Here is a 24,584-nt window from a genome sequence, read left to right as displayed (position 1 = left end):
GAGACCCATGTAGGCCTAATGGCTAGAGACACTGAGCCATGGTTGGTCTCATGCATTTGTCCAGCATGGGTATCAAATCCTGGTTCTTCTGGAATCTGTCTAGTGATGGGTAGCTCTCGATCACCAAAGTGTCTATTTCCAATCCCAGATGAATTACGTTTGTTAACAGAACCAGAGAGCTTTTCCTGGTGTTATTGTGAAACCATGCCCTCGAAAGTGATCCAGTGTCTGGATTGTGGCACTGCATGTTGTGGCTTGTGAGCTATGCCTTGCTGTGACTACAGTCAACTAGTTAAGGGTCTGGTAAAGAAGGTGGATAAGGAGAAAGAGTCTTTGTCATACTAAATAGTTTGTTGGTTTGTAGTAAAATTCATCTAGGTCTCCTTGGAAGCTTCTGCTCCAAATGTTTCTCCCTGCCAAGTTAACAGTCCCTTCTTGGATACCATTGGGTGCTGCCAACACCTAATAGATTTCTTTGCTGGCTTGGACAGAGAGCAGAGGACTCTCTGCAGTCTCAGCTACTAATTTCCCTAATGTTTCCCCCAATAACTCCTCACCTGTAAGTTTGGATGCACAAGATATGTTTGGGATGACTGATGACTATTCGTGGATGTAACATGACATCCTTGTAGCCACCAAGTTGGAATCCATTGCTCGTCACATATTACATCAAGGAAGTTGACGAAGACAGGACCCAAGATGTCTCACTCCAAACAAGAATCACATCGCCAGAAGATGAACCACTTGTTTACCACAAAGTAGACTTTTTACTAAATATATGAAAAATTTTTGGTCTGAACAGCTGCAAGTTGAGGCTTTGAAATTGCTGTGCAATGTGTCATCACTCTTATATTCTATGTGGTCTTGGAAAGAAGTCCCCTTCTGAAGTTGTGACTATGCCTTTCACTGGTGGAGCTACTGCTGTACCAACCTTAGGCTCCCAAAATTTATGAAATTTCTTTATATTAACATTTTAGTTTAGCACAGGCCTGCACAACATGCGACCCGCATGGGCTCACTGTGTGGCCCGTGGGCAAGCGGCCGGGTGGGGCTGTCAGGTTCGCCTAGGGCTGGTGCAACCGTCTGGGATTTTTCCTCCCTCCTCTCCCTTCCCCTCACGCAGAGTGCAGCATGGCTGATTGGGCGCCTGGGCGTGATATAGCTGCTCCCACTGGCCTCCAGCAGGCAGAGTCCCTCCCCTGCTTCCCCCCTCCCCCTGCTTCAGCATCGCGTCGCAGAACTCCGCGGGGGAGGGGCAGGGTGCTCGGCAGCTTGTTTGGTTTCGCTCCACGTGGAGCCAGCGGCTGGAGCGGCATGGTGGTAAGGGGAGTCCCGGGGGGCAGTCAGGGGGTGGGGGGAGGGTCGGATGGGTCGGGAGTTCTAGAGGGGCTGTCAGGGGACAGGGGGAGGGTTGTATGTTTTGGGAGTTCTGGAGGGGGCTGTCGGGGGGGGAGTGGTTGGAGGGGGCGTGGGAGTCCCGGGGGTCTGTCTGGGGGCAGGGGTGTGGATAAGGGTTGGGACAGGTAGGGGGTAAGGTCCTAGGGGGGCAGTTAGGGTGGGGGGAGTCTCAGGAGGGGGAATCAGGGGACAAGGAGCGGGGGCGAGGGGATTGGGGGTTCTGAGGGGGGTGGGAAGTGGGAGGGAGTGGATGAGAGCGGGGCTCAGGTGGGGCTCTCTTTCCGTCCTCTTTTTTGATTGTTGAAATATGATAACCCTAAAAAAGTGGTGGCTCAGCAAGGAGGAGCCGCCTTCCGGAGGCACTGGAGAGCCAGAGCTTCGGCTTGCAGGGGCAGCGAGCCCCAGCCATGGTGGAGCCAGTGCGGCACAGGGGGGCAGCAGCCCTACAAAGGCGGCAGCACTGCTAGCGGAGAGCAGCCGCGGCTCCTGCCCAGGCTGCAGCCTGATGTGCCGTCCCTCCTGGGGGTTCCTGCAGGCTGCAGCAGATGCATGGGGTCAGCGGCCCCTGTGCAGCCCCCGGCTCTCCCCTCGCCACGCTCGGGCTTTGCGGCTCCCGGGCACGTGAGCCACCGGGGCGTCCGGCCCTGAGCCTGCTCCGGGAGGGTCAGCGGCGGTGGTGGCTCACACTCCCGGGAACCGCAGAGCCTGAGCGTGGCAAGGGGGCAGCTGGGGGGCGCATGGTGGGACAGCGCCCGCATGCATCCGCTGCAGCTTGCAGAAGCCCCTGGGGGGGTGGAGGGGAAGGCGCGCCGGGCCGCAGCCTGGACAGGAGGCATGGCTGCTCTCCGCTAGCCACGCCGCCACCTTTGCAGGGCTGCTGTCTCCCTGCACCATGCCAGCTCCTCCATGGCTAGGGCTCGCCACTGCCGCAAGTGGGACGCTCTGGCTCTCTGGTGCCTCTGGAAGGCGGCTCCTCCCTGCTGAGCGCTGCTGCAGCGGCCCAAGCCCGGAAAAGCCAGTGAGTGGACTCAGGGCGGGGTGAGGAGGGCTCGCGGGAGGACTGTGCACCCTCTAGGGGAGTTCAGGGGGTGGGGAACCTGGTCTGGGGACCAGCCCCTGGGCATGGCTGGCCCCTGGGGTCTATAAAGGGTCGTTGGGATTTGCCCCTCAATGATCTGATGTGCGGGGGGGGGCGGGGGAGGGGGCAGCGCAAGGTGGAAGTTTCGCCTAGGGTGCAAAGTATCCTTGCACCAGCCCTGGGTTCTCCCCCTGCCCGGGTGGGGGGGCACCTCATAGTGCTGCGCTCCAACCGCCTTAACAGCCAGAAGCGCACGTGTCTCCGTCTCCCGCTCCCCCGGTCTGGCGTACAGCGGGTGTGTCACTTCTGAGGCCTGCTGAGGCGGGAAGCGCTGGGCACAACGCAGAGCTGGTAAGTAAATCCAGCAGTGCAATTACACACATGAAAATGGGATCTCAACCATGGTTGTTTGAAACGCTGGAAAGGACATTTGGGTGAGAAACTTATTTAGATTGGAAGTTAGCCTAAGCTTAGTCTCTAGGAACCGTGTTATGATTTTATTTTATATGTAACCCTTCTGTTTCCATTATCCTAACTCACTACCTCTTAAATCTTGATCTTTGATAAGAAACATATGACTGTTTCCACTATAAATATATCTCAGTGCTATGGTATTATATAAAGAATTGATCCAGAGTTGAATCAACCAAACTGGTGCGTACAGCAGACCTGGTATTTCTGTGAATGTTCAGTGGATCAGGGGCTGGACATTACAGGGGAATGCTTTGAAGGGGCTCAGGGACTGGGATAACTTTCATGGCAAAGTAAGGGCTAGCATAGCCCAGAGATTGTTTGGGTGGCTAAAAGACTGAAGGTGTCAGGGAGCTGACACCCAGTTAACCACAAGCAAGTCTCCTTCTCGCTAGATGTAGAGGGGGTAAAAAGGTGAGACTCAGTCCTGGGTGCCCGTCAGAATGAGTCCAGTCAGATGATTTCAGAACAGGAGAATCTGCTGAAGGAACAGAAGAGGCAAGCACCATATTCAGAGAAGCTTCTGGTGAACTTTTAGAGGAAAAAGATTGTTCCAAAGGAGACCAATCTAGAGAACCTGGATCTCAGATTGTTGTCAGATTTGTATAACAAGGAACAGTTTCAGCCTCGCCTCTCTTTCTCTTTGAGTTTGTTTTAAAACAAGCAACAAATAGAATATTTGCTAGTAATATGTTCTATGCCTATACAAACAAATGTTTACTATGGCCATCATTAAATGATACGGCTGAAGAAATTTCTGGTTAGTCATGAAGACTGAAGAGCCAGTACCGGGCAACAGTGAAAAATATATAGAAGTTACCCAAATGAAATCTAACCTACAAAACTCATCCTAAATTAAATCCTACTACCAATACTGACTAGAGACAAAATTTACAATGGAAAAAAATAACTAAAGTAAGGACACTGCTAATTATTCTCTTTCTCAGACTAGGCTGTGGTTAGAAGGAGTGGCGATGATTGGCCTCACTCCACCCCTTTTATGCCCTTGGGAGGGCAAACAGGGCTCAGGTATGGGCCAATGGGCACGCTGTTCAAAAGATTCCAATCTCTGGTGCTCGGGACACGTGTACCAAGAGAGGAATATATATAGACAACGACTTGTCGAGCTTTCAAATTTTTCTTATCTCTTGTTAATAAATCTCTTCTATTGCAGCTAGTGCAGCCCCTGCTTTGGTCACTGAGGGAACAGAAAACTACTCATCCAATGACCAGTATATTTGCCCTCTATCAGACTCCTGTACCCCACTGGTCTGGGTCTGTCACATATCCCTCCCCCATGCTCAACGCCAAGGGGTTGGGGAGCTTGGGACGCCAGACAGTGCACACGTGACAAGCCATCGGCGTTGCCATGACGGCTCCCTGCTCTGTGTTGCACAGGGAACTGTAAAGGTTGAAGGGATAAGAACCATCTGGTCACCCTTGTGTTGTTCTCCTTGTTCTGCTGCATCCATTGAAGAGGGGCATGGTCGGTCACGAGGACAAATCTGCACCCGAGCAGGTAGTAGCGCAATGTTTCCATGGCCCATTTTACAGCGAGGCATTCTCTCTCCACCACTGCATATTTTTGTTCCCTTGGAAGGAGTTTCCGACTGAGGTATAGAATTGGGTGTTCCTCCTCCCCGACCAACTGTGATAGAACGGCCCCCAACCCTACTTCCGATGCATCTGTCTGCAGGATAAACTCCTTGGTGAAATCAGGGGCTATCGGTACGGGGTTAGTGCAGAGGGCAGTCCGTAGGTCTGTGAATGCTTCCTCTGCTGTGTCAAACCATCTCACCAGATCAGGTCCACGGGCTTTCACTAGGTGTGTCAGGGGGCTTGCCCTTCTGGCAAAGTGGGGGATAAATCGTCGGTAATACCACACTTAGGAACACCCGGACTTGTTTCTTGCGACTTGGTCGGGGCCAAGTTTGGATGGCCTCTAACTTGTTCACTAGGGGTTTTACCAGACCTTTTCCCACAATGTAGCCAAGATATTTGGCCTCTGTAAACCCTACAGCGCACTTGGCAGGGTTTGCTGTAAGGCCAGCTCGCCTGAACGTATCGAGGACTGCCTCCACCTTCTCCAGGTGGGTTTCCCAGTCTGGGGTATGAATGACCACATCGTCCAAGTAGGCAGCAGCATAACTGTTATGCGGGCGTAATAGCTTGTCCATGAGGCGCTGGAAGGTAGCTGGGGCCCCATGTAGTCCAAAAGGGAGGACAGTATATTGAAAAAGACCCTCTGGTGTAGAGAACGCAGTCTTTTCCTTTGCGTCTTCTACAAGGGGAATCTGCCAGTACCCCTTTGTCAAGTCTATGGTAGTCAAGTACCGGGCATTACCCAGACGGTCCATTAGCTCATCTATGTGAGGTATGGGGTACGCGTCGAACCGGGATACTTCGTTTAGTCGCCAGAAGTTGTTGCAAAATCTTGTGGTGCCATCAGGTTTGGGCACCAGCACGATTGGGCTGGACCACTGACTGTGGGATTCTTCGATGATCCCCAACTCCAGCATTTTTTACACTTCTGCTTTTATTTCCTCCCTTTTTGCCGCTGGCACCCGATAGGGCCTCATTGTTACTCTGGCCCCAGGGTTTGTGACGATGTGGTGATAGGTCTCGGTTGTTTAACCCAGTTTTGTCGAGAGCACATCTTGGTTCCGGAAGATCATCTCAGACACCTCATTCTTCTGGTCTGGTGTTAAATCGGGAGACACTCTCACCTGTTTGGAAGGCCTGTTTTCCTGGGTTAGGTCTTTTTGGACTGTTGTGCATACCTCTTGTGCATGCCAGGGTTTCAGAAGGTTAACGTGATAAATCTGTTCTCGTTTTCTGTGTCCTGGCTGCCGCCGCACCTTGTAGGTTACTTCCCCCAGGGGTTCAACCACCTCATAGGGCCCCTGCCATTGGGCCAGAAGCTTGCTTTCTGCTATGGGTACCAACACCATAACCCGATCCCCTGGTTGGAACTGTCGCACTTTTGCCTGGCGATTGTAATGGGTTCGCTGGGCCTCCTGTGCCTTCTCCAAATGTTCCCGTACAATAGGGGTAACCCGGGCTATCAGGTCTCGCATCTGCATTACATGCTCTATTATATTTCTCCGCTCATTGGGTTCCTCTTCCCAGATCTCTTTGGCGATATCTATTATGCCACGGGGGTGACGCCCGTATAATAACTCGAAGGGGGAAAGCCCAGTTGAGGCCTGAGGTACCTCCCGGATAGCGAACATAAGATAGGGTAGTAGGGTGTCCCAATCCTTCCCGTCCCGACTTACCACCTTCCTTATCATAGCCTTGAGGGTTCGGTTAAAACTTTCTACCAACCCATCAGTCTGCGGATGGTAGACCGAAGTTCTCAGGGTATGTATATGGAGCAGTGTACAGAGGTCCTTCATTAGCTTCGACATAAATGGGGTTCCTTGGTCGGTTAATATCTCCTTCGGTAGCCCCATTTGGGCAAAGATCCCCACCAGCTCTTTGGCTATAGTTTTAGAGGCCATGTTCCGCAGGGGGACGGCTTCTGGGTAGCGAGTAGCATAGTCCAAAACAACAAGTATATATTGGTGGCCCCGAGCCGTCTTCTCCAGGGGTCCCACTAGGCCCATGGCTATTCGCTTGAAGGGGACCGCTATAATGGGAAGGGGTACTAAAGGTGCCCTCAAGTGGGTACGGGGACTGTGCAGCTGTTACTCCGGGCAGGAGGCACAGTACCTCCGCACTTCTTCATGTACTCCTGGCCAGAAGAACTGTCGTAGGACTTGTGCCAGGGTCTTCTCTACCCCCAAATACCCCCCAGAAAGATGACTATAAGCAAGACTTAATACAGCGTTCTGGTGTTTTTGAGGTACTAGGATCTGCTGTACCTTCTGCCCCTGTACTAGTGCAACCTGGTATAAGAGATCCTTCTTATGTAGGGTCCTGGTCCCTGGGTTTTCCCTTCCACGGGGACCCCATCTATTTCAGTCACCTCCTTCCTAATGTTGCCATATCTTGGGTCTTCGGCCTGGTCCCTTCCAAAATTTCCTCTCCCGGGGCTAATCTGCCCAAGATCTAGGGGCCCAGTCTCTGTTGCCTCTACTGGTTCAGAAGCATTAGGGTGGGGGTCAGACTCAGGTGCTTCTCCCTCCTGCGTGGCCTCCTTTTCTGCTGTGCAGGTCCACCTACCTACAAGAGCGACCCTCTGGCTTTGGGTCAGTATTTGGGTTCCCAAGGCCTTAGCTGCCCTTCTTTCCCTTTTTGTCTTTCTATCCTGTCTGGGAGTGGAGAACAAATCTGGGGATATTTCAGAGAAGATTGGGGGTTGACAGTCTGCTGTGGATGCCTCACCAATTTTAGGGTCCTCATCTTTCTCCAATCCCACTACTGGGAGTAAGTTTCCAAACCTGGAAAGTCCCTCCCTATGAGCACCGGGTATGGGAGTTTAGGGACTACACCTGCTGCTACCTCAGTAGTGTTTCCTTGGATCTCGATTTTTACTGGGATGGTGGGGTAGTAACTAACTGTCCCATGGACACATGTTATCCCCGTACGTTTAGCCTGCAGCAGTTGACTATGCTTTACTAGCTTCCCTGAGATAAGCGTGATAGCACTCCCAGAATCAACCAGTGCCGTGGTCCCTACTCCATTTAGTTTCACTGGTCTGGTATACATATGTGGGGTTAGTGAGACCCCCACAAGGTGGATTAGGGAGCATGGAGCTGTCCAGTTCCCCAGGTTACACTGCATAGGCTCCTCAGCATTGGGACACTGTGCAGCTATGTGTCCCCACTCCCCACAGGCATAACATCTGTATGGAGCCCTACGCGTTCCCCGGTCTCTTGGTTTGGGCAGTCTAACATCACGATCCTCTTCTCCCTCAGTGCTCCGACTCTTTGTGGCCTCTGATGGGCCTTCAGCCTCTCTCTTTTTCCACCTGGGCCCTCCTGTCAAACTTTAGGGCTTGGTGCTGCTAGTTTAACTCGGGGTGCCTCTTCCTTAACTGGTTGGGTCAGCTCCCTCGCTGTCCTTCGCCTCTCTACCAGGGTGACAACCTCATCATAGGTGGAGGGTTCGTTCTGGCTTACCCAGGCACGAAGGTCTGGTGGTAGTCTCCTCATGTATCCGTCGATGACCAGAACCGCTAGTATCTCTTCCGGACTCCGGGACTCTGTTTGCAACCACTTCCGTGCGAGATGGATGAGGTCGTACAATTGGGACTGCGGGATTTTGTCTTCCTGGTACCTCCAACCGTGATACTGCTGGGCCCGCACTGCTGTTGTTACCCCAGATCTGGCCAGGATCTCTGCTTTCAGCTGCGGGTAGTCTGCCGCAGCCTCTTCCGGCAGATCATGGTAGGCCTTCTGGGCCTCCCCACACAGGAATGGGGCAAGGATGCCAGACCACTGATCTCGAGGCCAGGCCTCCCGTAGGGCTGTCCTCTCAAAGGCCAGAAGGTATGCCTCTACATCATCCTCCCGGGTCATTTTCTGCAGCCAATGGCTGGCTCGTATGAGCCGCGTCCCATCATGGCCGCGATTCAGCTCTGTAAGGGATTTTACCTGCTTTACCAGTTCCCGCAACATAGCTCGGTCTTGAGCAGCCTGGTCAATCAGCAGGCGATTAGTCTCTTGCTGCAGCCGTACTGCCTCCTGTTGGGCAGCTACCTGGACACGGGTAGCCTCCTGCTGGGCCGCCGTAGCTTGTATCAGTGCCCGCACTACGTCATCCATTGTGGTGAAAAAAATAAACCCTCTCCCCTTTTTTTTTGGTTTTTGTTTTTTTGTTTTGTTTTTTTTTAAATCACCCTCCTTCTTCCGCCGTGCTGTGCACACCAATATCCCACTCCTGACACCAGTGTGACAAAGTTCCTCCTCTATCTTGGTGGGTCCTGCGCTTATTGGCGGATTTTCTTGCCTCAGAGATTCACAACGTGGGTTGGGGAACAGCCTCTGGAAGAACCCACAGTCCAGGTCAATTGGGAGGTTTTGGGGGGAACCCGGGCCCGCCCTCTACTCCGGGTTCCAGCCCAGGGCCCTGTGGACTGCAGCTGTCTATAGTGCCTCCTGTAACAGCTGCATGACAGCTACAACTCCCTGGGCTACTTCCCCATGGCCTCCTCCAAACACCTTCCTTATTCTCACCACAGGACCTTCCTCCTGGTGTCTAATAACGCTTGTACTCCTCAGTCCTCCAGCAGCACACCCTCTCACTCTCAGCTCCTTGCGCCTCTTGCTCCCAGCTCCTCACACTCACACCACAAACTGAAGTCAGCTCCTTTTAAAACCCAGGTGCCCTGATTAGCCTGCCTTAATTGATTCTAGCAGCTTCTTCTTAATTGGCTCCAGGTGTCCTAATTAGCCTGCCTGCCTTAACTGGTTCTAGCAGGTTCCTGATTACTCTAGTGCAGCCCCTGCTCTGGTCACTCAGGGAACAGAAAACTACTCATCCAGTGACCAGTATATTTGCCCTCTACCAGACTCCTGTACCCCACTGGTCTGGGTCTGTCACAATAGTTAACATGAATCGTTTATATAGTTTTACTGTATGGAATTCTGTCAAGTCAACACATTGCATGAATCAATGCTGTATTTTGTTAGGTTAGCTGACCAATTTCTTTGGTGCTTGAAACTGTAGGAAATTGAAAAATGACATGTCAAAAATATTCTGCATCTTTTATCATTTGAAATTTAAAAGCAGCATATTTAAAAAGACAATATACAAAATTGTTTTCAATTAAAGCAGCCTTACACAAACTGACTTCAACCTCGTTAAGTCTTACCATTGTCTACAGAAATTCCAAGCACACTTGATATCTTTCTTACACTGAAAACACAGAAAAAGTCACTTCATTATTGGGAGATCTTTCACATCCACACAAACTAAATCATGGACTTTACATTCCTCATAGAAAATTCTAAAATTTATATTTTCATCAGGAGATGTCAGAATATGGAGACATGATCAACTAAGTGCATATTATAACATGTGGACTATACTTTTTATAATGGGTCACAAGTGGGTGAAAATAGAACTTTTAATAAAATCAACCGATATAGTTCAAAAGTAAGATATAAATCCTTTTCAAATGAGCACCACAAAATTTAAGAGTTTGTAATTTAAATCAATCCCAGATTTAAATGATTTAGAATATTTCATAACGAAATTCTCAAGGTACCACTTTAAAATATGTAATACTATAGTTAACCATGTTCCACATTACGTCATCACTTAGTATTGATTGCTCTACCAGAAAGTGGAAACAGACCAGTGAACTAATTCCACTTAATTGTTTGATCTAGAACAATAATAAAGTCCATGAAGTGCTCTGGTGTGGGTCTGGGACCTGCCTCTGGTGTTGTGGTAGTGGATGAGGATGACAACTGTTATGGTGTAATGGAACTTACTGTGGTTAAAAGTGAGAGAGTTATCCAGGCTGCTCAGTTGCTGCAATCTGGCATGCATCATTCCTGTTCTGTTACGGGAAACAGGCAATGTCTGAGATTTTCGATCATGAACTATGGGTCCCAACCCCTCCTGGTTCCTGCAAGATGGGTGAAATGGGATAGAAGCAAAAGTTAGACATGTCAAACTGCAGCAAGACAGGGAGAGTTAGTTAAGCAGCTACAGCACAAAAAGTACTAACGAATGAATGGCAATGCAGCCTATTTGTTGTTTTATGTTAGCTAAAACAAAAATAGGCATTTTTAAAAAGCATCACATCAAATTCATAATTAGAAAACCTAATGTGTGAAAATAAAAGCACACAAACTGTAGCTCTTGAAATATTTAATTTACTTCAAAGCTTTTAGCAATGTTAATCTTAGATGATGTTTTGACAACAGTCAGAACTGAAAAATGCACTAATTTCTTTTGATTATATAAGTTTTAGGGAAAAGTTAGAAAGAGGTGAGTGGTAAAACAGGAAAGCCCACATGCAATAAGAGCAGGAATTAATTTAGGCACTAACATCTGTATCTTACCCAGGCAGGAAGGGAGAAGAGCCATACACTTTGTTAAAACTTGTCAGCAATCAAGTGAAGAAAACAGAAAAGTGATTTGTGTTAGCAATCAGTACAACCTTCCTATTGTGTACCACCACCTGAGCTGATGAGAAATTAAAACCAATGCTGGAATTACACCTCTCCCTGTTCCCTTAACTAAGAGTTCTCTCTCACTTGGTGTTATTCTGTGCAGTACATGCATTTACTGTGATACAACATGCTTTGGTGTGACATCAATTTTACAGATGTAAAGGCTATATTTGTTTGTGAACTGCAATAAACCCACAGACCACCAGAGACTTGTATGATTGTGATAGTGTGGTGTTTGTTAACATGCAGAACAGATCAAGTGATAATTCAATATGACAGAAGTACAGAACAGTCTTCTCTGCTATGTCAAAATGTTATTTTAAAGACTGGAGATTCTGAAGTATGTTAAAGCAAAAAGCAGTATAATCAGAGCTAAAGACACAATCTAAATTGAGAAACAGCTATAGATCCATTTTATCACAGATTTTTTTTCCGTGTATGTAAAACATTTTTGGGGGTGGAGGTGGTAGAAAGAGACAGTGACAATCTTCTCCTAAGTCCCCAGGATAGCATTCATGTAATAGGATGGATGAGTATTTCATATTTAAATTAGGATGAAAGTTTATTATTTTCTTTTTGTAAGAAACAAATTCCCATATCATTAAGTTTGAAAAAGTTCAGTTTAAAGTCATTGTGATTTGCGGTATATTCTGATTGAACTCTTTGGTATGTCAATTTCCAATGTAAACTGCTAATGTAGTAGTCTGCATTTAGCTACTGACATTGGGAAATATAGATGCCAACAATGTTGGTAAAATCCTAACACCACTAAAGTTAATGGCAAAATTCCCATTGAGTTAAATATGGCCACGATTTCACCCCACAAGCTTAATGATATCACAGTAGCTCCAACACCATGGTGGTGGAGGCAGTGTGAAAGCCTGAACAGACTAGGTTAACTAACTTACTTCTTTAATACAAGAACAAGTACTCTATAATTTGTATGAGATGTATGCAAATGTGGAAGAAATACTGACGTATACTGTACAGTTTATGGGCCAAGTTCAGACCTCAGATACATGCATTCAACTCCCATTGACTTCCCACTGATTAACAGGCTTCAGTGTGAGTGTCACACATGCATGTGCTGCCAGAACTCAACTCTATGAACTGAAAAATCTAAATCTAGAAAACAAACAGTTAGAAAAAAATTGCAAAATGGCAGCTTACGAGACACATTACAATAATCAATGTGATTATAGATCTATGCCATCTCTCATTTAGATCTATCCTCACTCTTTGAAATGAACAATATTATAATTTAAATTAGTAAAAATACTATGTAGTAGTGCTTTCAAGAGGATTCAACCAAGACAGTTTCAATGCTTGTCATTATTCAAAATGTGTAATCACAAACCAATATTTGCTACCTTATAAGCATTATTTTAAGAAATAAACCTATTCTTCAAAAAATATATCCCCCTCAAAAGTAAATACCTATTACATTAATTTCTTATAAGCATATTTTTGTATATACATATATTTCTAATATTCTTTTACAGCAACAATATTTTCAGGTAGCACCCAAAAAGGGGTGCATCCAATTACTCACCTTCAAATTGGTAGGCATCACTGCATAATAATTTCTCCATTCTTGTACAATAACTTTTTAATAAACAAGAACTCAATGGATATTGTACATACTACTATTTTAATTCTCTCATAAATTTAAATTCTACACAGTACCTGGCTATGTATCGTTTTCCCATGTACTGGAACTGATGCAAGCACACTCTGCAGAGAACATATTAGGAATCATTGTAACAACATTTAAAAACTGTTTAAATAAAAGTTTACTGCAACTATTTATCTATTATGTCTGCTTGTCAGTCCCTCTAAGCTCTTTCTTCACAGGAATTTCAGGAAAAACATCCATTTTAATTGTTCCCACCGTTAAAGTAGAGCCCTACAACCTAACCTGAACCTGATGGGGCCCAACTACAGGTGCTGGGTTCAGGTCAGGTCAGAAAACAACCGGAACCTCCTGGGCTTAGGTCAGGTTGTCTTTGTTAATCTTCTCCTGACTCTGGGGTTGACATGGTGATAGCTGCATGTCCCATTGCTGTTAGCCACCTCGCTGCACTGAGTGTGCCATGAAGTGAGTGTGCAGAGTTGCAGCAATTCCTTGCACTCTGCAGAACATACAGAGCAGCAGGGGGTGGCAGAGGCAAGAGTGAGGTATGGAGCATGCCCTGATCCTTTCACCTGGAATCAAAGCAAAGAGCTTAATATCTTGGCTGGTGCCAGTTAGAATTTCTAAAAATGACAAGTGGGAAGCATCAAGGATTGAAAACAAAAACCAAAGAAAAAAAATATTAATTGCTGCTTCTAAAACATGGTATCCTAAATAAACTTTGTTATTTAGTATTTATATGGTAGTAGTGTCTAGTTGTACCTATCATAAGCAGGGCCCCATTGTATGAGGTGATGTGTCTACACAAGCAAAGTTACAGTCCCTTCCCCAATGAGCTTACAGTCTAAGGCAGGGGTGGGCAAACTACGACCCGGGGGCCGCATCCAGCCCTTCAGACATTTTAATCTGGCTCTCAAGTTCCTAGAATCCTAGAATATCAGGGTTGGAAGGGAAGAACCCTTTACTGAAAGTGGTCAGCGCCCACCATAAACTTGAGAAACCTTTAAGGGCAGGATGAATGTCCACATGAAAGTAAGCATCTTTCATATTTAGAGCTATGAAGCACGTGTCCTTTTCCAGGGCTTGTATTATTGATGTCAATGTAATCATATGGAAATAAATTTGCAAATAAAGACACTGAGTTGACGGAGGGGATACTAGGAAATATGTCAAATAGAACCCCTTTCCTTCATGTTGAAGAGAAAGCCACTCTTTCACTACCTGATGGAGGATCCTAACGAGAATGATCTATGAAAAAGGAGTGGAAGGGGTTTTTGGAGGAGATGGGAGATAAACTCTATTATGTAGCTGGAATGGATGATATCCAACAACTATGTGTCCATTACTAAAGTGGTTCTCAACCTTTTCTCATCTGCGGACCCTTTTGGAAATCTCGAATGGAGGTGTGGACCCCTATGGAAATCTATTGTCTGTATGTGCAGTTTAATTCTGTTTAGTCAGTTTTCATCTAAGTCTTTCACGGACCACCTTTAACATAGTCCACAGTCCTCCAGGGGTCTGCGGACCACATGTCGAGAACACTGTTACTACTCTCCAGATGTGGAGCAAGAGTGATAGGAGGCCACCAAAATATAGGTGGGGGTTGGTTGGGGAGGCATCACTAGTGGTTCACAAATCCTGAGCATCCCATCAAAATTATCTTTTAGCCAGTGGGTGAAGTTGAGATGTTGTTGATGCTGGAGGTGCAGGGTATCATGATTTCTGTACCCTCTGTATCTTATGAGGTGGTTCATACGACTGTTGACAGTAGAACTGTTGAATCATAGATTTGTTTTGCAGGGATGTTTGTGGCATTTCCTCTTTGGGGAAGGTACATATAGTCCCAAGGAATGGAGGGTTGCCCTGGAGTCCTTTCAAAAGTGCAAGGACTCAGTCTTTTAGTAATCTTCCTCTTCTGTGGGGTCAGAAGGAAGATCTGGTTGCGCCTTTGGAAGGAGGCATGGAGAGATACTCTAGTAGATCACACTGAACCTGTGTATTGTGCGTATGGGTCCCATGGGTCCATGGGGCGATCAAAGGAGGATTGTGGAAGTTCCCAATGCATGGTGGACCACTGGTCCTGAGGAAGGTGCCTTAGTGGAGGTTGGTTCCAGGAGGCTCTCGAGCTGTTGTCTGGACTGTTACCCTTGAAAGAGATGATGACCGTTCCTTTGGTGATTTTGATTCTACCAATGATGAAAAAGCTGGACCCGGTTCCATTGGAGGTACCGACAGTTCCATTGGAGGAAAGCAGCAGCTGGTAGATGGGATGGGGGGATAGACTTTTCCCATAGCTTGTATCTGTTGGTGGAATCATGATCTCCCTGATGAAGGAAGGTCCCGATAGCAGAGAAGATTGAGGAACCGAGAGAACAAAAATGTCCTCTGCTTTTCTTGGAGTATGTGGGATACTGTCTGCCTTTACCATTGAAGCCAATGGAGGGAGGCTCTGTCCTGACCACATACAAGGTAGTGATAGTACTCTCTGCAGTTAAGGATCCCAAAGGGTACTCTTTATCAGAACTGATGGCTTCTGTTTTTTTGCCTTAGGTAATATTGCTAGCATTGGTGACGCCACTGTGGGGCTGGTACTGACAGAGCCCGTCTCTAAAGATCCTTTTATTCATGGCTCTTAGGCTTAGGATGTTCTGAGTCCATGGTGGCTGGGAGCAAAGACTTACTTAACCTGGGCAGGGTCAGATCTGTCCTCTTTGGAGTAGACTTAAATGGGGATCTGCTCTTATGTGTGGGAGAGTTCCCGGCCTTTATAATAATAATAATTAATGGAGATATCCCATCTCCTAGAACTGGAAGGGACCTTGAAAGGTCATCGAGTCCAGCCCCCTGCCTTCACTAGCAGGAGCAAGTACTGATTTTGCCCCAGATCCCCAAGTGGCCCCCACAAGGATTGAACTCACAACCCTGGGTTTAGCAGGCCAACGCTCGAACCACTGAGCTATCCCTCCCCACAAGAGACACCCTGATGGAGGGTGTGTGAATGTGGATTCCCTCACTCCTAAATCACACCTTGTAGTAGGAGGGGTGCTCCTCACTGATTCATGATGCTATATGGGCAGGGGTCCCCTGGGTTGAGTCTGACTGGGCCTTCAATAGCCTTCTCCATGATGTGCTTTTTAAGCCAGAATTTCCATGCCTGACAGGTGACGCTAGGAAGCAGCAACAAATACTGCACCTGGCAGAGATGTGCACTTCCGGGAAGCAGTCTAGGCAGAGCTGGTGGTTGTCACTCATTGAGAAGGAGCATGGACAGGAGAGACTGTTTTCAAAGCTTAGTGTTCTGAGCACAGTCCCATTCCTGTACTGGGGTATGGGACGGTGAGGGATCTCTGGGATGAGGAATCTAACATACTTCACTGTAAACTATTAAAAACTATTTGCAAAGCTATTCTAAACCAAAAACCTTTTAAATATTTGCAGGTTGAAGACTGCACTGGAGGTACCGATTCAAGCCATGCGATGGTAAGAATGAACTGGAGAGGTGGCTGGTTCACCCAACACCTTATACTCTCAGTTTGAAACATGAGGAGAACAGGAACAGACCTATGGACACTGCTTGCCAGAATTCTCTGACTCTGGGCACAAAGTGCATGCGTATCCACAACAGAATACACATAAGCACCAGCACTTGAAGTATATATTTAATTGAAGATGAAGATTCATGCACAGAGCACATTTTGTAACACACATTTTGATCAGTGCATTTATAACAAAACGTCTGGCTATCACTGTGTCAATGGCCCTGTTCAGGCTATGGGTGTGACGAAGAACAATCTGGATTGGAGCACAGCAGGAAGGCCTTTTAGAAAGGCTACTGCACTGTTCCCCTCAAAACTGCTGCTCTCAAACTTGACTTCACTCCACCACAGCATTCAGACCAGCTCTGGGAAGCAAGTGGAAGTAAAGATGGACATTGTTGCTTTCCTGTTCAGAAGAGGTTATCTGACTTCTTCTCTTTCCCTTCTTGTGAGGTGAAAGAGGAAAGGGCAAAATTGGGAAGCCATCCTATTTTCATTCTGAAATAAAGTACCTCTAAGTACCGTTCCCAGAGGAAGAGCTCTGTGTAGCTCAAAAGCTTGTCTCTCTCACCAACAGAAGTTGGTCCAATAAAAGATGTTACCTCACCCACCTTCTTTCTCTACTCTCCTGGGACCAACATGGCTACAACAACACTGCATTCAGAAAAAAAGTCAGTAACGGGCATCTTTATTTATTCTGGATTTGTAATTGCACCTTTACTTTTAATGGTTGTGGCTCCATCTGGGACACAGAAGAGGTGGTGACTCTAAAGGGAGTATTAGCAGCATTTTAAGTACCCCAGCCTATTTAAGGACTTCACCAAGTGCCAAAGGTGATAATTCTCCACTCTAACTCCCCCAAATTAGTGTGGAACTAGCAATATTCTATAATGTTGCATGTAAAATTAAGTATGGGGCTTCTAAATATTGATTGATGGTGTCATGTTTTGAATTAATATGAAACATCTAAATCTACACTGAGTTCAACAAGCAAATTCAAATATACAATTTTTATGAAAAGCTAAGCAAACTCACTCTGTGATTGTGAAAAAATCCATAAGTTCAGATGTTGAAGCCTTGTTCCAATATGTAAACAAAGCATCTAGAAAATGAAGAATTTAAAAAATAAACAAATCAAAGGTAGTTAACAACAATATTAATAAGAACATTTTGCGCCATTGGTTCTCAACTTTGAGGTTATGATAATTCATGCAGTTCAGAAAAGGGTTTTCTGGGAGCAGATAACTGTCACAATTTTCTATAAAATTTAAAATTTCCTTTGAACCTAATCTTGTAATTTCAAAGATAGCCTTTTGAATGAATATTGCTGCAGTAAATGTTTATTGAATATATAGCATAATAGTGAATTAATTTGTAGAGGAGTATTTATTATACATGTGTAAAATAAAGTATGCAGACAATGATTTATTGTGCAATTCTAAGAAAAATAGAAGACCTTTAAATAATTGGAAAAAAACATACATTTGCAGGTTTCATATAAAGTGTTTTACATAATGTATTTTACTTATATATTTTGAAATGTAAATATATAATTGTCAGTCAGTCAGAGTTTAAGACCAGAGGGAATCACTCAAAGGATATTTTTGTTTTGTTTTATTTTTTGCAATTACGGCATGTAAAATCATATTCAAATAATTATATGAAGCATTGCATGTAAAGCATGTAACAAATATTAAACATATCATTAACATTTCTATTCTCATTTCTGACATTGCAATAAGTGAGACTATACAATGTATAAAAACAACAAGGAGTCTGGTGGCACCTTAAAGACGAACAGATTTAGTCTTTAAGGTGCCACCGGACTCCTAGTTGTTTTTGTGGATACAGACTAACACGGCTACCCCCTGATACTATACAACAGGGGTTGGCAACCTTTTAGAAGTGGTGTACTGAGTCTTCATTTATTCACTCTAACTTAAGGTTTCGCGTGCCAGTAATACATTTTAAAGTTTTTAGAAGGAAAACTATTGTTGTATGTAAAGTAAATAAGGTTTTTAAAATGTTTAAGAAGCTTCATTTAAAATTAAAGTATTTTGAAATTAAAACGCAGAGCTCCCCAGACCGATGGCCAGGACCCAGGCAGTGTGAGTGCCACTGAAAATTAGCTTGCGTGCCGCCTTTGGCACGTGTGCCATAGGTTGCCTACCCCTGCTATACAATGTATGAAACTTTCAAATCACATTGTACACATTTTTACCATTACATAAATAAAATTTGAAATTAATTATCAAAATATGTGCTGAAAGTACGTACCGACTTTTGCTATATTTGGCAGAGAGAACTGATAAAAATTAAATTTGCATACTGCAGTTCTCAGTCCTTTTGACTTAAACAAAATAAATCTGAGATGTATGGTCATAGAGGAAACCATGTGGGAACTTTGGGAGTTGCAGGCAGAAAAATGTTCTGCATCCTTGTTTTATGCCTCTCAGATTTTAAAGACAGCGCACATTTGTATTATAAACTAAACTTCAGCCAACTGTTATGCATGTCTTAATTTTGAGTCACTATTTTAAAACTCTGAATTAATGTTAGTTTTACATAATCTTTGAAAGTTACATTGTTACTCTGATTTCTGATAACCGTACTGGCCGTCTCATTAACATTTTACATAATAAATATATTTAAAGTTTCTATCGTTCCAAAATACTTTCATGTAGAACTCAACAAAATTGTTTGGACAAATAGTTTATTTGCCAAAAAAATGCTGTTTTGGGTTCACCAAAACTATTGGCAAATTCAGGGCAAATAGTTCCAACTGAAATTTAACCTCCCCCATCCAAAAAAGGCTCCATTTTGTTTTAAAAAAATTAACTATATTTATTTAAACAAACAAAGAGAAGGGTAAAAAATACCTGAAAAAGAAAAACATTTGACCTGAAAATTTTTTTTTCTTCAGATTTTTCAGTTTAGCCACTGACTTGAAAAATCAACTATTCACTCAGCTCTACTAATATAGCCCCATCACGGAAATATCTGATTGCCTCAGAATACTCCTGTGAAGTAGGGAAGTACTATTATTCCCATTTTACAGATGGCAACTGAGGCATAAAGAAACTAAGTGACTTGCCCAAGGTCACACAGGAGATCTATGGCACAGCAGGAAACTGAACTCAGGTGTCACAAATCCTAAGTTAGAGCTCCGAATACTGGACCATTCTTCCTCTCCAATACCCAATAAAAAGTCATACACTGACGTATGCAATGACAAATATTTGTTAACTGAGACCTTCAACTAACCATATACTATTGAAGGGAATAATTAATATTTACGAACTACAAGTTTTCAAATGGGACTTAATTTTATCACTCAAGTACAACAAGAAGAAATGTAAAGCCATCAACTCACACATGAAAGGCTTAACAAGATACCACAGCCATTACTGAAAATAGTTTGAAAGATTGTAGATCTATAAATCAAACCCTCCATCTCATAAATTTACAAAATTAAGAAGAATTGATGTTTACCTACCATCAGACATGCTTTTTAAAATATGAAGGAAACACATGAGCAGACTTTTGATTTCTGTTTGGTCGAATTTGCCACTTCGAACTACAGAACTTCCTAAAGTGCCACAGTGCTGGTTCTGAGAATAAATAGGAGTAAATTTGGGTGAAACATTTTCTTAAACGATTAAAAACTTAACAATTTTGAATTGCTTTGTTAACTCCTATGAAAAGAAGGGGATCTCAGAATGGAGACAAGATCAAAATTTATATAGAGGTATATTTTAGTAACCCATCTAACTGTGCATACAAACTATGCCAAATTAAGTGTCTTCACCTTCAATGTTATTTTCTTTTTTACATGCATTTCCCCCCTTCAGGGAAGAAAAGCTATTTACCAGTACCTGCAATTTAGGATTATACAGTGGTATTTACACTTGTGGGAAGTACATGTGCCACTGGTGCCAAGTTAAAATCATTTAGAAAAGAGCGGTGTGATTTTTAAGACACCTATGCACGCTCCTTTGTGGATCCTACATTTGGAGCGAGGTCACAAGGAGCTATGGCCCTGACTCACTGATTTTTTCCCCATAAAGTCATACATGAGAACTCCAAAGAAAGGGTCGTGTGCGGGAAGCGTGTAATACCAACATTCTTGGAGAACCAGTTACTGGTAAGTAACCTTCCTTTCTCCAGCAACTGCTTGTATAGTCCCCTTCGTTGTGGAAAATTAGCTAACAATAACAACACTTGAAGGAAGTGTGTCTAAAAAGAACTAAACCAGCACTCAACTTCCAAACTGTGTATCAAGTTTAGTTACCAAATTAAAATAGTATTGTGTATTCATATGAACAGTGTTCCTAGTAGCAGCTTTACATTTCTGTGGAAGAAGCATTTCTTAGACATTCTCTAGAACCAGGTGGAAAGCATTATAAAACTCTTAGTTATACCAGTTTTGCATATTCCATTTTACCCTCTAAGGCAATCTGACTAGAGATGTGCTTCCCTCCTAGATTTATCCCTATATGGCATAAAAAGATCATCTGAGGGCTTGTCTACATTTACAGCGCCGCAGCTGACCAGCTGCACCAATGCCACTGCAGTGCTTAGTGAAGACAGTACCTACACCGATGGCAGAGCTTGTCCTGTCAGCATAAGTACTCCACCTCCCTATGAGGTGGTAGCTATGTTGACGGGAGAAACTATCCCGTCAACATAGCTCTGTCTGTGGTGGGGGTTAGGTCAGTATAATTACGTCACTCAGGGATGGGCATTTTCCAGACCCCTGAACAACATAGTTATATTTATGTAAATTTGTAGTGTAGACCAGGGTTAAGAAGTTTAAAGCAAACTCAGTCCTTTCTAAATCAGGTGGTCAACAAAAAAGGAACAGGGAAGGGAAAAGCTCTGATACCAGGGTTCCTGAGTGATAAATAAAACTTACTATTTAGAGGATACAGAAGAGAATGTATTAAAACACTGCTGAACAATCAGCACTGTTTATCTGGGTTTCGATTTAAGGTGCTGGTTTTGATCTTTCACAGGTCACAGATTTGAAAAGGAAGGTAATTCCAAGAAGGCAGGATGCATACTAGACAACATTTTCAGCATCAAAGCATCCCCTATAGTATCTTCTATAGCTCCAAGCCCCCGCTCACTATTTCAGGCGCCTTTAGATCAATGGCACCTATCTGACTGGAAGAGAAATATGCTGTCCATGAATGCCTAGATTCATTAAATTTATTTTTCTTTGTGAATAGTCAGGTCCTCCAAAATGTTACGATAAATCTGTTTTAAATCTTCAGGTTTCTATAAACAGGTCGGATCTTAAATCATCTCACATTCAAGATCTCAGAGTAGATTCCCAATGTTGAGGTAGCCATCCATGACAAGTAATTAGCTGGATAAGAGCTGACACGGGAGCAGCCTCATATAGTCAGAGCACTTGTCCCATGAAGGGAGCCTTCAGAGAGTTCTGTTGCTCACTGAACACTTTGTATAAATGTCTCTTAGATTGAGTGCCTTTGATGAGTCCTCCTCAACACAGGCTGCAAAATGCAGACCCATGACAGACACTGTTTCAGCATGAGAGTCATGTGAACCCTAAACACTTGGGAATCTGCCATCAGAGAATCCAAAACAGAGCTGTGAAAAGCAAAATTACTGTGCTGGATACATATCTGAGACCAAATTAAATATCCAACAGGCAAGGAGTAAAGTAAAATAACTGAAGTGGAACTGAATATGAAACTAGATATAATGCTAACTACAGGAAAAACAAAGATTCTGACATCATTGCTGAAGCGGTAGAAAAGGAACTGGGATGACGCTGAGGCCATGGCGCCGTGTAACTGTAATCTGAATCCAGGAAACATGCATATAACATTAGCAGTCATTAGCAAGCTCGGATTCAATGCTGCAGGACCATACACTTCCTGCAAGCATGGATCTTCATAGGCAATTTTCAATGGAGAATAAAAAATTGCTCTGGCTTTTTATTAATGAAATCCTTATACAAATGGTGAAAAATTCAAAGACACTTACAGTGTACAAGTGAACTACTGAAAAGAAAGTTAGAAAATCAGTGGATAATTGATAGGACTAAACATTATTCTGAGGAAACATTAACAGCAGCCACATCAAGCAAAACACCTAAATAACCTAACCTGATAGACTAGGTGGAGATTTTCAAAGGAGCTTAAGAGTCAGGCACCCAAATCCCATTGAAATTCAATGTCTGCCACTGAACTCCCCTAAATTCCTTTGAAAATTCCAGCCCAAAGATCAACTAATTAGCAGAACACTGCAAATTAAGACATTAACAAAACATTAACTAAATGTTGGGTGACAGTTTTGCCATTTAGCAGCAGAATACACCTACAGAACATGTTTTCAGTTAAAGAATTTTCTTACTTAGTCCATATTTTATATCTATCTATTTTCCGCCAATCATATATCTTGGAAAAAGGAAAACAAAATAATGTTTAGTCTACTTAAAATAGGCACACCATAGGCTAAGGCCCCAAACCTACCAACACTTATACCCATGCTTAAATTTAAGCATGTGAGAAGCTCCATTGACTTCAATGGGTCTACTTGTGTGTTTAAAGTGAAGGACATGCATAAGCATTTGCAGGACTGGGAGCTACATGCTATTTTAATGAAACTTTTTAGTTGTTTTGGTATTTGATCCATCATATTTACAGCAGGTATAAAATGCTGCAAAGCTGTGGCAAAACTCTACTGACCACACTCTTCACCCAGAGTCTTAACTATATCAAGTACAAAAACCAAAATACTTCTTGTAACTGAAGAGAGAGCGCAACATGCAACATTTTCTCTGGTAAAGCTGGAACTGTCAGAAGTGAAAAGTCCACTGTAACACGACTGTTCTTTGCTAAGTGGGAATTTTCTTGTTCCTCTTCACTAAAGCGCATAGCATGAGCAGAGTACCTTCTGCGAAGTTTCTCCCTCTGCCACACAAAGGCATGTTAGGGTCAAGTGGAAAAAAATTAACATATGTCGTGAAATGCACAACAAGGTCTAAGAAAATTAAGTGTTAACATCAGCTATAAACAAACATGACTGAATACCTCACAGTTACTGCAGTTTCTTGCTTTGGAATTGGCTTACAGTACTCCTACGTCACTTAAGCGCTTTTTTAAAATCCCACCCTAAAATTTCAGTTCTGCTTTATTGAATGCAAAACTTAAGATGTTTCTTTTAGTAGATCAGAGTGCCCTTATCCAGCTCAGGAAACAGTAATAACTATTTTCTAAAAATGTTTCTTTACATAAAAATATCTGTTCACATATTCGATAAATTATTTTGATGATTTATACAGTGCAAAATAGCAAATCCACATGATAACTACTTTTTATTTCGCAATAAACAATTTTACGTATAGTAACACTATCAAATGAAGTTATTTCATGTTTTAATCAATGCTGACATTCAGAATACAATTCAACTCCTAATGGAGTTAGTGCAAAAAGACTTCTATTGACTCCAATGGGAGCTGGATTGATTTCTTACTATGTACTAGACAGTTTCCTAATGATATTGAATTACATTTGTTAACATGAAGACTTATTCAAAAGCTTATTTTTTACCTTGTCAAGAGAATTGTTCTTGTCACTATGTCTTTCTGGGAAGCTGCTTCCTGAATCTGTACTTATAAGGGAGCCTCTTGAGTCAGCATGTCTTACACAATTAACATTTGGAGTTGATGAGGTATATGGGGAAGCTAAATAAAAAAATGAAAGACACACACATGAGAGAGAAAATACTACAGAGATTACTAATGGAGAACTATTTTCACAAAATTCAGTGCAAATTTTTAAAAAGTGAAGTCTGCCTTCTTTCAGTAAAATTGATAAAATCTTAACGGCAATGCATTTAAAAGAGAGGTTTACTTACTTTACAGTAACACTTTTTTTTTTTTTTTTTAAGATGCTTTTGTCCATAGAGATCCCACTGTAGGTGTGTATACCCATGTGTCTGAGCCTGGAATCATTTAACCAGCAGCATCTGTGAGAGGCTGCACATTTGGCCTGCATACCCTCCTGCCTCCCACCCCATGGGCATAAAGAGTGGAATACCCTAAATGCCACTCAGTTCCTTCACCAATACTGAAATCCAGTAAGAGGACTCAAGTGGGGAAGAAGAGTCATAGTACGAGCCATGTGGACAAAGGCATCTCAAAGAACTCCAGTTACTGTGAACTAAGTAATCTCTTTCTTCTCTGAGCATTTGTCCACACAGACTGACTACCAGTTACTTCTCAGGTAGGTGGATGACAAGAGTCCTATCTAAAAAATGACTGCAAGACAGCCCTGCCAAACTGAGCATCTGATCTAGAAGCTGTGTTAGTAAAATGTATAAGTAGAATGCCATGTAGGTGCTCTACAGAGTTCCAAGACAGG

General features: G+C 43.7%; 1 protein-coding gene across 1 annotated transcript in view; it reads right to left on the bottom strand.

The window, feature by feature from the left end:
• The window catches only part of DOCK9 (dedicator of cytokinesis 9), a gene marked incomplete in the record, with an annotated part of 250,627 nt that overhangs the window by 72,760 nt on the left and 153,283 nt on the right, over window positions 1-24,584 (bottom strand). Inside the window, 5 exon segments of the mRNA XM_034758221.1 lie at window positions 10,333-10,469; window positions 12,706-12,753; window positions 17,224-17,290; window positions 19,685-19,799; window positions 23,772-23,905. Of these exon segments, the coding sequence (XP_034614112.1) occupies window positions 10,333-10,469; window positions 12,706-12,753; window positions 17,224-17,290; window positions 19,685-19,799; window positions 23,772-23,905 (501 nt within the window).

The sequence above is a fragment of the Trachemys scripta genome, chromosome 1, assembly GCF_013100865.1.
Source record: "Trachemys scripta elegans isolate TJP31775 chromosome 1, CAS_Tse_1.0, whole genome shotgun sequence".
Lineage (NCBI taxonomy): Eukaryota > Metazoa > Chordata > Testudines > Emydidae > Trachemys > Trachemys scripta.
The sequence above is the reverse complement of the archived record's forward strand: the minus strand, read 5'-3'. Positions and strand labels throughout refer to the sequence as shown.